The 14,914-nt window shown below is 41.2% G+C and overlaps 2 protein-coding genes across 4 annotated transcripts in view; one reads left to right on the forward strand and one right to left on the reverse strand.

Annotated features, from left to right (window-relative positions):
- TRAPPC3L (trafficking protein particle complex subunit 3L) overlaps positions 1-14,914 on the reverse strand; it is a 58,561-nt gene that overhangs the window by 23,616 nt on the left and 20,031 nt on the right. The window contains exon 4 of the mRNA XM_014866143.3: positions 2,750-2,935. Coding sequence (XP_014721629.1) covers positions 2,750-2,935 — 186 coding nt within the window. The remainder of the gene's footprint in view (positions 1-2,749; positions 2,936-14,914) is intronic.
- Positions 5,007-14,070, forward strand: CALHM5 (calcium homeostasis modulator family member 5). Of its 3 annotated transcripts, none has more exons than XM_044757241.2 (3): positions 5,007-5,678; positions 9,169-9,534; positions 12,191-14,070. In XM_044757241.2, exons 1-3 carry the CDS (start codon positions 5,139-5,141, stop codon positions 12,296-12,298), a joined length of 1,014 nt encoding a protein of 337 aa, XP_044613176.1. In that variant the 5' UTR covers positions 5,007-5,138; the 3' UTR covers positions 12,299-14,070. The 3 variants fall into 3 exon arrangements, 2 of the variants coding, with proteins under 2 accessions (XP_044613176.1, XP_014721627.1); XR_006519216.2 differs by having other exon boundaries at positions 5,015-5,678; positions 9,169-9,952; XM_014866141.3 differs by having other exon boundaries at positions 5,015-5,678; positions 9,169-14,070.

Below are 14,914 nucleotides of genomic sequence, written 5' to 3' on the forward strand. Positions count from 1 at the left end.
TGGATTGAGTAACCCATAGACTTCGGTATGGCAAATTATCTGACTCATACAGGGTGCAAAAACCATGCCTTTGTGATGCTCGCCACCCAATAGAAGGATGTAGACTGCACTCTGAAATATAGAAGCTAAATTCACCCTTATTTTTATCCACATAGGATCTTTTTTTGTCTTTGCCAAAACTTAACAGCAAATCAATGAAAATAACAAGGAGATGAATTTGAAACTATTTGCATATTTGGGGTCACATGAGCTCTGACACGTATTTGTCATTCAGCATAGTAATCAACTGTTATCCATGAAAGCTGGAGACTTTCTTATCCTATTTTTGCCTTGGTTTTATGGTTCATCTCGTTGCCCATTAGCTCCCAGAACTCTTCCCTTCCCCTTTCTTGATTTCACGGCCATTGATTGTAGGGCAAGCCTAAAAAAATGTTAGAGCATGGAGGACCTGTGTGAATAACACATTATTTGTATTGTTTTACTCTTTTGGATTACCTGTTATTATATCCTTCCCCTAATTATCACAAATAACTGAAAATTATACCCATGTCTCACTATTGGGTAGGTCAACACATGTCTTACCTTTAGCTGCTTTGTGGTCCCAACATTCTTAATAGCGAAGCTTCTGGAAAATTGAGACTCTGTTGACTGTTACCTCTTCCTAAGCTGCCCTTGTCTCACCAGTCTTTGAGAGATTATCTTCTTCTCCCTCCACTTTCCCAAAACAGCTTTTACCAAGGTCCTTCCTGACCTTTCGGTCCCTAAATGTGAATATTTTTTAGGTCTTGTTTTACTTTGCCTCTCTGCCGTCCTTGAGCTTGTGAATCAATCCTTCTTGAAATAGTCTCCTCCCTTGTTTCTATAGCTCCATTCTTTCCTGGTGTTTTTCCTACCTCTGATTACTCCTCCTTGGTATCCTTTGCAGTCTTTGACTTCTCTGTTTAACCTGCTCATTATATTTTGTTGCTTCCTAGGGTCCCATCTGTGACTCCTTTTTCTTCTTACTCTACATGCTCTCTCTAGGCATTCTTTGATAGTTCCAATACCTGTTTGGTCCACTTCTCTCTGTGACTTCCAGACATGTATAACAACTGCTGAGTGGGTATCATCACTTGTGTGGGGGTTAGACACCTCAATCCCAGCAGCTTCCAAACCGAACTCCTCACTTTGTCTCTTCTAATCCCCAACGCCCCCAGTATACTCCTCCTGGTTTTACTCTCTTGGTTAATAGCACATCCATCCCTACATGTTGCTCAGAAACCTAAAAAGAGTTCCTGAATCTTTTTCTCAATCTTGTCCCTTTAAGCCAACTAATAGCGTAGTCTTATCTGTCCTGCCTTCTCAGAGTTGTTCAAATCTGTCTTCTCTCCTCTCCTACTGTCAGTGCTTTGTTGTGGTTTTACTGGAGGTTACCATTATCAGCTTCCTAACTGCTCTCCCCTGCCCTCCAGCCCTGTCCCCTCCTGTACACTTTCACTTTGTTGACAAAGGAATGAAATTCCTAAAACACAAATATCAAAATATTCATTTCCCTGTTATAAACCTATAATGGGTCATGGCTGTTTTCAACATAAAAATCCAAATTCCTAAGCTTGTCATATGAATCCTTGTTTTTTTTCATCAGCCCCTATAAAGAATTTAAATCTACTTTCTCATGACCTCTCTCACCCTACATGTCACTCATACTGAACTAATTCAAGTTCCTTGTTCCTTGAATAAAACATTCTTCTTGTGCTTTTGGACATGCTGCTCCTTTTACCTGGAATATTATTTTCCCCTGCTCACCTTACCCCAAGACCTTTGCCTCTTTTTTTTTTTTTTTTTTGGTGGAAGATTATCCCTGAGCTAACATCTGCCACCAACCCTCTTCTTTTTTCTGAGGAAGAGTGGCCCTGAGCTAACATCCATGCCCATCTGCCTCTACCTTATATGACAGCATGGCTTGACAAGTGGTGCCTATGTCCTCACCCAGAACCTGAACCGGTGAACCCCGAGCTGTAGAAGTGGAACGTGCGAACTTAACCACTGCACCACTGGGCCGGCCATGCCTCATTTCGTATTTAGCCTTCAAATGCTATCTTAGAGTGGCTCTAGGAAGTCTTCCCTGCCCCCGAACCGTGCCCCCTCCCTCAAGGTCCTCCCATAGCCCTTAGGTACACTGCTTTACACACCTGATTTCTCCACAGGACAGAAGATTTTTGAAGGACAACAACTATGTCTTGCTCTTTTTTGTAACTTCAGTGCCTGACACTTAGCAGATGCTAATAATTGTCTTAGCTAAAACAATGAATAATTCAGGTGTGGAAGCCAGCCTCCAAAGTGGCCTGCAATGATCCCCACCTCCTGCTACTCATGCCCTCAGGTAGTCCCCTCCCACATTGCACCAGGGTTGGCAGCACCTGTTGTGATTAGACCTACAAAGAGCCCTATGTGGCAAGGAACTTCCTGAAGCCTCTAGCCAACTGCCAGCAAGGCACTGAGGCCGAGTGAATGAGGTTGGAAGTAGATTCTCCAGGCTCAGTCAAGTCTTCAGAGACTGCAGCCCTGGCCAACAGCTTGACTGCATCTGCATTTAGCTGTGAAAGGCTCTGAGCCACAACCACCCAGCCAAGACTCTCCCAGATTTCTGATCCTCAGAAACTGTGTGAGATAATAAATGTCTGTTGTTTTAAGCGGCTCTATTTTGGGGTAATTTGTTACACGGCACTGCATAACGAATATACCCGGCAAAATGAAGTATGTGCTTTACCATTTCCAGGGCACCTCTGATAATCCCACAGAGTAAATTACAGTAGCACAGAGAAGACCGTCCAGCGGGGAGCTCTTCCACAAATTCCACCAGAGGATTCTTGTCTAGAATCAGGGAAAATTCGTTTCTGCTTGAATTGTTACAGGTCACACTTGGTGTAATTCCCAAGTACATCTTGAAAGCAACCTAATAAAGAGGAAAAACAAATTACTAAAATTTGGTCTAGAACAAGTGTCTACTAGTAGGGCAGCCAATACCCTGTTCCAGGTGGTGCACAATGGGTATGCGTGTGGAGCTTATAGTCAGGAAGTCTGGGTTCACTCCTAGCTTTGGAACTTACTGACCCTATGACTTGTGTAAGTCTTAAGCTCTTTTATTTTTATGCAACCTCCTAAGGGACTAGTTTTCTGTGAAAAAAATATGGTTTATGAAACACAGAATTAAGGCATCATTTTCAAAAAAAAATCTTTTTCAGAAATAAATATCTTTTACCAGGGTAAAAAATTAAAATATTATTAATCATCAACACACTACTATATTTGTCATACTGAGCCTAGTAAAGGATAGGATCTGGAATTAGGACCAGAAGGGGACCGAGGACACATCTGCCACAATAGGAAGATGATAGAGCCAAGAACGTTACAGGAAGATTAGACCCCAAAAAGGGTGTGTTTTGGGAAATGAAGGGAGTAATATCACTAAGAATGACAAGTCTCTGAGAAGGAGCAAGGGGTTGGGGGAGAGGTGTATAGTCGAGTAATAAAAGAACTTCCCCCAAAAGTTTGCTGTTTTACAGGGCTTACAGAATTTCACAGTGCAGAGACAGAAACCTTGGAGACTATTTCTTTTATAGCGAATTTTCACAAACGAATAAACTGGGATTCGGAGAAGTAAAATGACATGTCCAAGGCTATACTATAACTTATTTCTTTGACTCCTAGTCCAAGCCAGTTTCTTTTCACAAAATGCACAGGCCCGGAATTTGAAGCTTATTAATGGAAAGTTGTCAGTTTGATATATTGTCATCATTCAAGTGCTTTAATTAATTTAATTTTTAAAATTAAGACCAGTATAGGAGAGAAATGGAAACAATTTCCTTGAATTATTTATAATTAGAAGTACTAAAATGTTCATTCTTCATTCATTCATTCATCCATTCATTCAATAGGTACTCATTGAGCGCTGCCTGTCTTGCACCGTGCCTGGCACACAGTGGGATTCAATAACTATTTGAAAAACAAATTATTAAATGAGCAGCCATTCTGTGTTTGACACCATGTTTAGATCCACAATACAAAAGAAAATAGCACATAGTTCCTCTTTTATAAAAGCTCATAGTCAAAAAGGGACTACAGATATTAAACAAGTAATTGCAACGGAATAAGTCCTACAAGTACAGTGCTGTATAGTAGGAGGCAATCCTGGAAATATTCAGAGGTAGTGACTTCTATCCTGCCATGAATCTTGAGGGAGAGTTTGCCAGGTGGACAAGGTGGGGTGGGAGAGATCTTCTAGGTGGAGGGAACATATCATGGAGATGAAATACCTTGATGAGGTTCAGGAGAGGTTGGCATCTATGAACTTGTGGGCAGTAGGAAGCCCTGAGGTGTGAGTAGGCTGGGGCAGAATTGAATTTCTGCTTTAGAGGGATCTCCTGCATGTCAGCATGGAGGGTGGATTTAGGGTTGAGCGTGGGGGTGGACACGAGGTCAAAGGCAGAGATACCAATCAAGAGGTTACTGTGATAGTCTAGGAAAGAAATGATGAGGCTCTTTCTCATTTTGTCTTTCATTCAAAACTCAAACTCTCCCTAAACGTTTCCATATAAATTTCAAATAGCCCAAATCCTAAAACACGGTTCAAATCTCTAACACTAGTCAATTTAAAAGGCTATAAAATGAATCTTCCAGATCTTAAGTCAAAATAGTAAAAGTAGCAATCTTTAAGAAGCAAGAGAAAAAAACCACCATGAGACTCCAGGCTTGGAGACGATTTGGCTCCCTATCAATTGGCTGAAACCCATTTCTGCTAATGTTGATTCCTCTGGCTGGAAAATTCCTAGACTATTATTTATATGATTGAGAATCAGAAATCCAAGCCCCATGAAAATAACATAAAAATGGAGGCTGTGCGCTTTGAATTTACTCTAATTCTCAGTCTTTTGGCACTGGTTTCATGGACCAATATACAACAGTAGGAGGCATTATCTGAACATAGTTGGGAAATGTTCATTCCTAGGGAATGACATTATTTCCTTATCTGGCTGAATTCAGCCTGAGAAGGAGGACTGTTGTTTCTAATGAAGAAAGAGCTCCACCCTCGGCCAGTGCCACAGCTGCTCTGCCAATGAATAAGAGCAAAGCATTTTCCCTCTTTGTGTATCTCCAACATGGATGCTTTTCAGGGGATTTTAAAATTCTTCCTTAACCAGAAAACTGCTATTGGCTACAGCTTCCTGGCTCTGCTGACCGTGGGAGGTGAGCGTCTCTTTTCACTCGTGGCTTTTAAGTGCCCCTGCAGCACTGAGAATATGGTCTATGGGCTGGTTTTCCTTTTCGCTCCCGCCTGGGTGTTACTGATCCTGGGATTCTCTCTGAACAACCGGTCCTGGAGACTCTTCACAGGCTGTTGTGTGAATCCCAGGAAAATCTTCTCCAGACGTCACAGCAGCCGCTTCTTCTGTGTCCTCAGCCAGATCACTCTGAGCTCGTTGGTGGCACCAATGATGTGGCTTTCTGTGGCTTTGCTCAATGGGACTTTTTATGAATGTGCCATGAGCGGGACGAAAAGTTCAAGCCTCCTGGGACTGATTTGCAAGGGCAAGCCCAAAGAGTGCTGGGAAGAACTTCACAAAGTATCTTGTGGCAAGACCAGCATGACACCCACAGACAATGAAGAATTGAAACTGTCCCTGCAAGCCCAGTCTCAGGTAAGAGAGGACAAGCTCGCCTTGCCCTCCCAGCGCGAGCCTGAAGCTTTTTCTCCACTCCTTTCAGCCAGGGCTGAGACTGAATCCCGCTAGAACATTCCGAAACGAAATGGAAATTGGAACAAGATGCAGCATTAAGACAATCTCGGGAAAAGCTTTTTAGAGCTTAGATGGCTCAGTAGAATTGCTGATTGGGTTGTCTTTTCCATTTCCAGAAAGAAAATATCCTCTGGGTGATGCATATGTAAATACTTAAGTACTTGAAAACAATCTCTCTGGGTTGACTTTGTAAATAATGCATGACACTAACTCATAATTGAGTGTTAATGGCAGAGCTGTAATTAGAAATTACTGCCTTCTATCAATTAGTTATTTGCAAACTTGTTTCTCAGAAACACACACATAGTATTCATCTATTAAAATATAGCCGAACCAAATGAGCTAATACTTCTCAAAGTTGCATGTAATATAATTAGTGTAGGGATTCCCTTGAAAGATTTCTGGCAACTGCTATCTCTATTGTAAACACTGTCAAGACTCAGAAGAATTTCCCACAGAAAGTAGGACTTGGCAGTCTTTAAATAGCCGTCAGTGAAAAGGGACCATATTCTCCACGGAGGTTACGCCCTATGCTCTTTGTACCGTACAGCTAAAAAAGTTCTTACATTACTTTAGAGACTCGAGACTGGGGGCATTGTTTTATCTAACAGAAAGAAATCACAGCTGATACAGGGAAGTAGCTTGACATCCTTGCAGACACAGGAACACAAATCCAGATGTGAAGCCTTGCCCTGGCCTCAGGAAAAGACTGAATTCCTACTTGTGAGTAGTAAGAATTGCATTCCCCAAACCAAACAAGTAACAAGAGTAGATAAACAGATCCACAATTTGTCAGGAATGCTATTTGTTTAAGAATAAATGCACTGAAAATAGTATAATTTTGTATTTTCCACAACGACTTGCCTTTATGACAACATGTCCAGGCAAAGTCTGTTTTTTTTTAAAAAAAATTTTTAATGAGGCATAATTGACATCAAAGTCTGTTTTTAAAATCATACATTCCAAAGCTGGTTGGTAGTATAGTCATAGTCTTTTCAGAAACTGAAAGCCTAAAAATGACCCTAAACAAAGTCTTTTGTTTAATTCATGAAGTGCCTTTTAGATAAAAACATGCCAGACTCCCAAATGTCTTCCCTCTTTTGTTGAAGGAAGGTATTAATTATGAACATTGTGATACAATGAGTGATTTATGGTTGATGTCCTCAGGCCCCTGGCTCCATTCAGTTAGTGCCAGATCCAAACACTTATCACTGTGTGAGCTTTTCTTCTCTAAACACGGGTATAAGGAAATCACACACATCCTGTCACAGCTCAGCCTGGCCACTCTGACCTGTTTACTTCTCAGCAGAATGAGAAGGACCTGGGGCTGATTCCTGGGGGAGGATGCATGAGGGATGTGAACAAGAGAAGCCGTATCCATAGCAGGTGCTGACTGCATGATTCAGGCAGGAAGGAGCAACAAACAGTCCAGGCCGATAGTTGGGTATGTGGGCGGGGGTGGAAAAAGTGCCCCATCCATGGGTTGGGCAGAGAAACAAGAACTCCTGCTGGGTGGCTCTCTGTTCTTAAGGAAGGTAGAGTGGAGTAGTGGCAAGAACTCTGCCTTGGGGTTGGTTAGCCTTGGGTTTGAATCCTGATTCTACCACTTACCAGCTCTGTGACCTAGAGCTAGTGGTTTGACCTCTCTGAGCCCCAGTTTCCTCTAGTTGGGTAGTAACACCTACCTTGGAGAGTTGTTGGAAGGTTTAGAGATAATGGACATAGATGGGCATAAAGCTGCTGGCACATGGTAAGTGTCCTCAATTCTAAATTGGTGAGAAAATTGAGAGAAGAGACTCAGTCAGAATGCTACAATATTGAGGGCTATTTATGGCTGGTGTAGGACCATCTCTGTGTCTAGTTAGATTCTGGGTACCGTGAATTGGAGAAGAACAAGAGGGCTCAGTGCTCAGCACTCAAATGAGAGCAAGGTGATGCTAAGGTTATGCAGTACGGGGGCGGGAGGTCTGAAACTGATAAATAGGTTATGACTCAAGCAGAAACGGCTCAGATACTGGTGAGAAGACTGCTCCCACACAGGAGGCATGGCGGTGGGGAAAGAAGAAGGCAGAAGATGCAGAAAAGAGAAAGTTCTGAGGTAGCCAACCACAAGTGATTCCAAGTAAATATGAGTACTTTCATTCACTAGTCATAATGACAGGAAGGTACTACGAGTTCAGTAATGCTTTTACGTAAACGTATATACATTTGAAAAATAGTAGCAAGTGCTAACAGCTAACACTGAATGCACATGTGTGTCCAGCATCGTTTGATTTTAATCTCCAAAATTACCCTCTGAGGTGAGTAACCCCATTTTACAACTGAGGAGACTGAGGCACAGAGAGCACCCATCGTAAGGGGAAAGTTGGGCCAATCCAGCGTTGGCATTCTTCTGGAGTCTGAGACCCTGCACAATAGTTCCATATCTGAGCCAGAGTTTAGAAGCCACTGATTTAAAGCAATGAGCTTATCTATGGTTTTGTTACAGTCTGAACGGGCTCCTCTGCAGATTTCTGTTTCCATTTTCAAATAGGCCCATCAGCTGAGAAATACTAAGGGTCATTTAACTAAAATGTCAAGAGAGTTCTGTTGGTCATCTAAATATGAAATTAATTCCAATCATGAAAAATATAATTAGAACAAAAAAGTTTAGAAGTTGAGCTATTTAGACTTCTGCTTTTAAAATTCAGAAAAAAAAACCCAGCTGAACCAGTTTGTATTGAGAGAGGAATTTTTTCCAATGCTTGAAAACACCTGGCTAAGGAACTGGTCATTTGCTCAAATGACCACATTTACTCACACACAGAATTCTTTCCTCTAATAGCTAATACTATCTGAGGACTTGGTTTATCCAATTCTGTGATAATCTATACATTTTACTCTTTTCCATTTGCCTGGCTTCTGGTTATTTCTTCGCATACCTGCAACTGTGTGTAGGATAGAGATTAGAGATTAGGGAAACCCTAATTTTATTCGACAGTTAAAAAGTTAAGATGAAGGGGGCCAGCCCTGTGGCTGAGTGGTTAAGTTCGTGTGCTCTGCTGCGGCAGCCCAGGGTTTTGCTGGTTCAGATCCTGGGCACAGACATGGCACCGCTCATCAAGCCACTCTGAGGTGGCGTCCCACATAGCACAACCAGAGGCACTCACAACTAGAATATACAACTATGTATTGGGGGGCTTTGAGAAGAAGAAAAAGAAGAAAAAAAGAAGATTGGCAACAGATGTTAGCTCAGGTGCCAATCTTTATAAAAATTAAGATGAAGGATTTCAACTGAGATGTGGCAGTGACTGTGGTATTAATTTAGCCATACCCTTCCTGATGACAACCACTTGGCTCCCTGAGAAGTGGCCTTGCCTTTACATGTCCTCAATACTTCTTTCTTTCTAAGATTCTAGGATGGTGCCTGATTTGTTCAGCATCCTTCTTCTCTCTGCTCACCACCTGTTATGCTCGCTGCCGATCCAAAGTTAGCTACCTTCAGCTGAGTTTTTGGAAGACCTACGTACAAAAAGAGAAGGAGCATTTGGAAAACATGTTCCTGGAGTACGCCAACAAGCTGAGTGAGAGAAACCTGAAATGCTTTTTTGAAAACAAGAGGCCAGATGTCTTCCCCATGCCCACCTTTGCAGCCTGGGAGGCTGCTTCAGAGCTGCATTCTTTTGACCAAAGCCGGCAACATTACAGCACCCTCCATAAGGTGGTGGAAGATGGTCTGGAGCTTAGCCCTGAGGTCGATGAGACCACGATGGTCCTTGTGGGTACTGCTCACGATGTTTAGTTCATCCATCATCACTGACTCACGGTGTCCAGTAGTACACTCATTCTGACATCTTCCTACTGCATCAACAGCAACTTGTAGATCTCTGTTTTCCTCACATTTAGTGCTCCTTTATAAGACAATAATACAAAGGGAAGCAGCTTTACAGCTCCCCAGTGCAGATGGTGTCAGGATGTGTTTAAACTGATGCTGAGCAACTGGTCAAGGATGATGACAAAGGTGCTCTTCCATTGGTTGGGGGTTGGGCTCAGCCACTTCAAGTTCTGAGATTTCATGATTTGACAGTGAGATTCATACAAGAAGGTCTGCCACTCTCTATAAATATTGGTCATGGCATCTGGGGACAGAAGTGGTGACTTGTGAGTGAGGTACTCAACATAGATTGTCGTGCAAGGTGAGACCCATGGTGTAGTCAGTGGGAGTCCTTGTCCTATAAATCTATCATATTGCCTTTCAAGGATGTATGAAATTCTACCATTTCAAATTCATTCCCTTGGAATCTGAAGATATCAGTTCTCAACAATAACCAATTGAGAGGATATGGTTCCTAAAATTCAGAGCTTATCACATGTTTCCACTGTGTACTGAAAGAATGTCCCTACAGGCAGGGCTGTATTATGACTTGTGTGGGTCCTAGGCACTTTTGCCTTCATGGACCCTGTCTACATTGAAAAATACACACATGTGCATACACACATATATTTATAACTGTATTGATATAAAGACATAATATTATATATTAAAACATTTTCTTCAACCTTCATTTATTTATTTCCTTCTGATTTTAAACGAAATTAAAAACACTTTTGTGGGACCCTGCAAGTATCATGGGCCCCAGGCACAGTCACTACTGTGATGAATGGGTAAGTTGACCCTGCCTCGAGGTCTGGGGAAACTATTCAAAGCAGTGATGGTGTAAAACTGTTTTGTGGTTTTACATTTATAATAAATGATGTAAACTTTGCAACCTACTATGTAATATATCCACATTAGTTTAAAATATATACACTTTTAAAAATTCCCCCTAAATCTCTGAGTAGAACTGATGCTTAAGGAAGAGGCACCATGTTTTATGCTGTGGCTCACACCTTATATCACTGGCAGTCCTTGTCTCCTATTTTGAGAATCTTGGGGATTAACTCCTTACTGCCATGGAACATTATTGAAAACTAGGGGGAGGACCCTATAGATTTTAGACCTGGATCATATCCTTGGGAACTCAAAGGTGCAGGGTCAGATGTGTGTGTGTAGGTAGAAGAGTGGGAGGTGGGGGCTGTGAGGTTGCAATATTTGAAATCTTATTTGGGTTGTAAATATGATATGTGATAAATGTTTACCAACTGGCTCTCAAAAAAGAAAAGAAGCCCTGAGTTGAAGTGTTTGATATGGTGTAACTTCAAGTTGCCAAGGTGATATCACTGAATGCAGAGTTAGGAAGAGATGCTAACCATGGCTCTCTTGAGCCAGTATGAGCTTTCAAGGAAGGTATTATAGATAGTGTGCCTTTGCATTTACATTGATTCTAGCCAAACCAACTTTGGTGCATCTGGGATTCACTTTAATAAAACCTAACTGTGATAAATTAAAGCTGGCTCAATGGCTCCAGCTGAGAGATGGGGTCACATTCTTCTCCTCACTACCAACCTTGAATCTAGTCTTAACAAACCAATAGAATGTACAGAAGTGAAGGCAGATTATGGAAGTGTTGCAGCCTATGCCTTGGTCTCTGGCAATGCTCAACCTGGTGGAAGCCAGCACCATGTAATAAGTCCAATTACTTTGAGAGCTGCAAGCCCTGAAGAAGTTCAACCTAGCCAAGTGGAAAGACAGAGAGAAAAGAGACAGGGAGTGAGAAAGAGAAAAAGAGAGGGAGCGACAGAGTCCTGGCTAGACCCAACTGTTCCAATCATTCCGGATTAGGTGCCAGACATGTGAGCAAAGAAACCATTTTGGACATTCCAGCCTCAGGAGACAAGACATGGCGAAGAACCGGGCAACCCAACCAACAGCCACAACAAAGGTCCCAGATCTTTGCTCCTAGTGAAGTCACTTTAGACATCCAGACTTTTGAGCCACTCCATCTCAGGCTGCAGACATGGTAGAGCAGTCTGCACTATGTCCTGTCCAAATCCCTGAGCCAGAAAATCATGAGCTTAAATGAATGTTTCTTGTTTTAAGCCCTCAAATTTGGAGGCAGTTTGAAGCAGTAGATAGCCCGAACACCAACACATGAAAATCAGAATTTATTAAAGGAGAGAAGTTAGAGGCCAATTGGATTTATACATAGATTTATATGAAGATTATCTCTATGCATAGGCTTTTCTTTAATAATTTTTCCCTCTAGATTCCAGTCAGCAGTATATCCTCTATGAAATGATTTGATAGATGTTGAGTAGGTACCTCTCCATAATGGCTCCACCAAAGCCTGAGATTCCTTTTTAATTATTTCTGGTTAAACTTGGTTTAAAAGGAATATACTTCTGTGCATTAAATTCTGTTTAAAATAACATGTTACTGAGAGGGGCAACATTATTTGTCATTAATACCTAGACAAAAATGGGAGTGGAGGATACAGGATAGGTTGGCCTTGAGTAAGCTGGAAACAGATTGGTCTTCTCGTTTGGCTCCTCAGAGTGTCGTCTTCAGATCATCAGCATCAGCATCAAGAAGGACCTCGTCAGAAAGGCAGAACTACGGCCCCATTCCAGACCTGTTGAATCAAGCCTGCAGTTTCACGTGATTCCTGTGTAATTTCAATGTAGATGTGCCAGAGCCCTGTTCTCAAACTTTAGCTCACATCAAAATCATCTGGAGGGCTTGTGAAAATGTGGACTGCTGAGCCCTAGCCCCAGAGCGTCCCATTTGGTAGGTCTGGGTTAAGGCAGGAGGATTTGCATTTCTAACGAGTTCTCGGGTGACGCTGACGCCGTTGTTCCAGAGAGCACATCTTGGGAACAACTCCTCTAAAGCACAAAGCAGCCCACACTGGGGAACACAGGAAGATAGGGCCTCACCCTAGATCTACCGAATCAGATGTCTTTGTCATGTTGCTATCAACCTGATAAGAACATGGGGTACCTTTCCATTTATTCAAGGCTACCTTTTGTCCTTAGGAGTATTTTAAAGTCTTCCTTACTTCAGTTTTGCAAGTTTCTTGTACTTGTAGGTACTTTTCTTTGCTGCTATTGTAAACAGTTTCTTTTTTCCAACGTATCTTCTAAGTGATGGTTATTTGAGTACATGAAAAAGCTATTGCTTTGTGCATATCAATTTTATACCTCTCTACTGATTCTTTTATTCTCTTATTTTTTGTAGAGCTTTTCAGAATTAGAAAATAACCATTTTGCAACCCCTAATGACATAATACATCTGGACAATAGATAATGAATTCTAAACTACTAGGTGAAAGCATGAAAGGGTGAGGACCACACAACTTGAAGCCACTTATCTATCTTAGCATCCCTAAAAATGGGACAACCAGATATCATGTGTCTCCTAATGAGATGCAATGCAAGAGTAAGTACACGGTACCATCTGTGAAATCTTTGTTTCCCCAAAAAACTAAATCTGAATCTAATGAAGTATTTAGACCTAACTACTAGTTTACAGGGAATATAGGCAACAGAAAACAAGTTAATTAGCACTATGAGAAAGTAACCGAGTAAATCTAGAATATCAGACATTCTATTTGACATATGACCCAGTTTTCCACAGACCAATGACATAAAAAAAAGGAGAATAAAAGAGACATAACAACCAGAAGCAACACGTGGGCCTTATTTGTATCCTGCTTTAAAGAACCAAATGTAACAGGATATCTTTGAGATTATTTAGGGAAATATGAATGGGGAATAGGGAAATATTATTACATATTCTCTTTACATTTGTTTATGTTTGAAAAATTTCACAATAGTTTTGCAAAGAAATAAATTATATGCTCAACTCAGTTCTTTTGCTGAAATTTTCTCAATCTATTCCTTCTGGCCTGGAGTTTACCCTCTAGTATTATTCTCAGAAAAGGTCTCAGGAACACTGTTTCCTGAATTCTTACATATTCAAACTATTGACCTGTACTTGAAGGGCGGCTTATCTGGTTCATGCTTTCTATACATTTTAAGTGTTAATATAGCTCTATATTTTAAGTGTTACTCCATTATCTTTCACCACTGAAGGTTGCTAAGGAAAAATCTGATTCCATCCTGATTTATTACTAATGTGATGTTTTTGCCTATATTTTCACAGGATTCTTTATCTTTAAAGTCAAATAACTTTACTAAATATGCCTTCAGATGGGTCTTTTGGGTTAATTTTCTCTGCTACAAGTTGTACTCTTTCATTATGGAGAAACATTTTCTTTTCAATCAAGAAAATGGAGTTTGTGAGTTTTCCCTTATTCTCCTCGTTGCTCTATGTGACTTTCAAGAAACTTTATGGTTTTGGATTCAGAACTAAGCAACTGCTATGTTCCTATTGGAATTTCTTTAATTTAATAGCAATTTAAAAAAACTGTGAGTCTTGTGGTCTTGATTCTTGTTTCACTTATTCCTACCCTCGCCTTCCATTTTGCTCTGCCATGCAACCAGAACAGAGTCAGTACTTGACTTTTTGACATTTGTAGCCCCTCACCTGTGAGGTAAGTACCAAGCAGCAGTGGATCCGGATATGCACCTCTTATATGGTAGCGGCAAGGATAAAGATTTTTCTCTTTTGTGTGGTTGCTGCCTCGATTGTTATCATATATTCAAGCTAATCCCATCATTACCCAAAGGTCCCAAGAGAGCCTTGGCTGCCCAGAGGAGCTGACACAAGAGAGGGTCGAGCTCCAGTTCTAGTCATTTATAGCCATGGCTTCTGAATAAGCCTTAGTGAAGCCCAAAACGTGTCCTGAGACATAATGAGATGTTAGGAGAGGCAAAAGGGCAAGCTGAACTGCTGAGGCTGGAGACTGAGTACGGAGGGCAACCCCAGAAACAGGCCTAAATTTCTTACAGGCAAGGCATGTGTCAGTGGCTTTGGACTTATACCTAGTTGTGTAGGATTTTGTTCAAGAGCATTGGGTTAGTTTCCTCTCTTTTGGGGATGGGAACATTCTTATTACAAACGTAAAATGTCATATCTGAGTCTTGAAGGGAAGCTACTTTTAGGCAGCTTCAAAGAATGTTTTCAACACTCAGCTGTTTGTTCAAATTGACTTCTGCAGAAGGAATACTTGTCTAGCTGTAAGAGAGATCATATTCTAAATTTTGCTCTTCCACAAAGGAGGAAAGGCAGAATTAATGTTTAGTGGTAACCTATTATGTGCACTTTACATTTAATTTAAATTTAAAATTTCACAAGCTTACTAGGAAGGAGGTAT

The sequence above is a fragment of the Equus asinus genome, chromosome 24 (genome assembly GCF_041296235.1).
Source record: "Equus asinus isolate D_3611 breed Donkey chromosome 24, EquAss-T2T_v2, whole genome shotgun sequence".
Lineage (NCBI taxonomy): Eukaryota > Metazoa > Chordata > Mammalia > Perissodactyla > Equidae > Equus > Equus asinus.

Coding starts and splice junctions, on each gene's coding strand:
- CALHM5 (XM_044757241.2), top strand. CDS start 5,139: ATGGATGCTTTTCAGGGGATTTTAAAATTCTTCCTTAACCAGAAAACT. Junction 5,679..9,168: donor CCCTGCAAGCCCAGTCTCAG/GTAAGAGAGGAC, acceptor TTTCTTTCTAAG/ATTCTAGGATGGTGCCTGAT. Junction 9,535..12,190: donor ATGAGACCACGATGGTCCTT/GTGGGTACTGCT, acceptor TTGGCTCCTCAG/AGTGTCGTCTTCAGATCATC.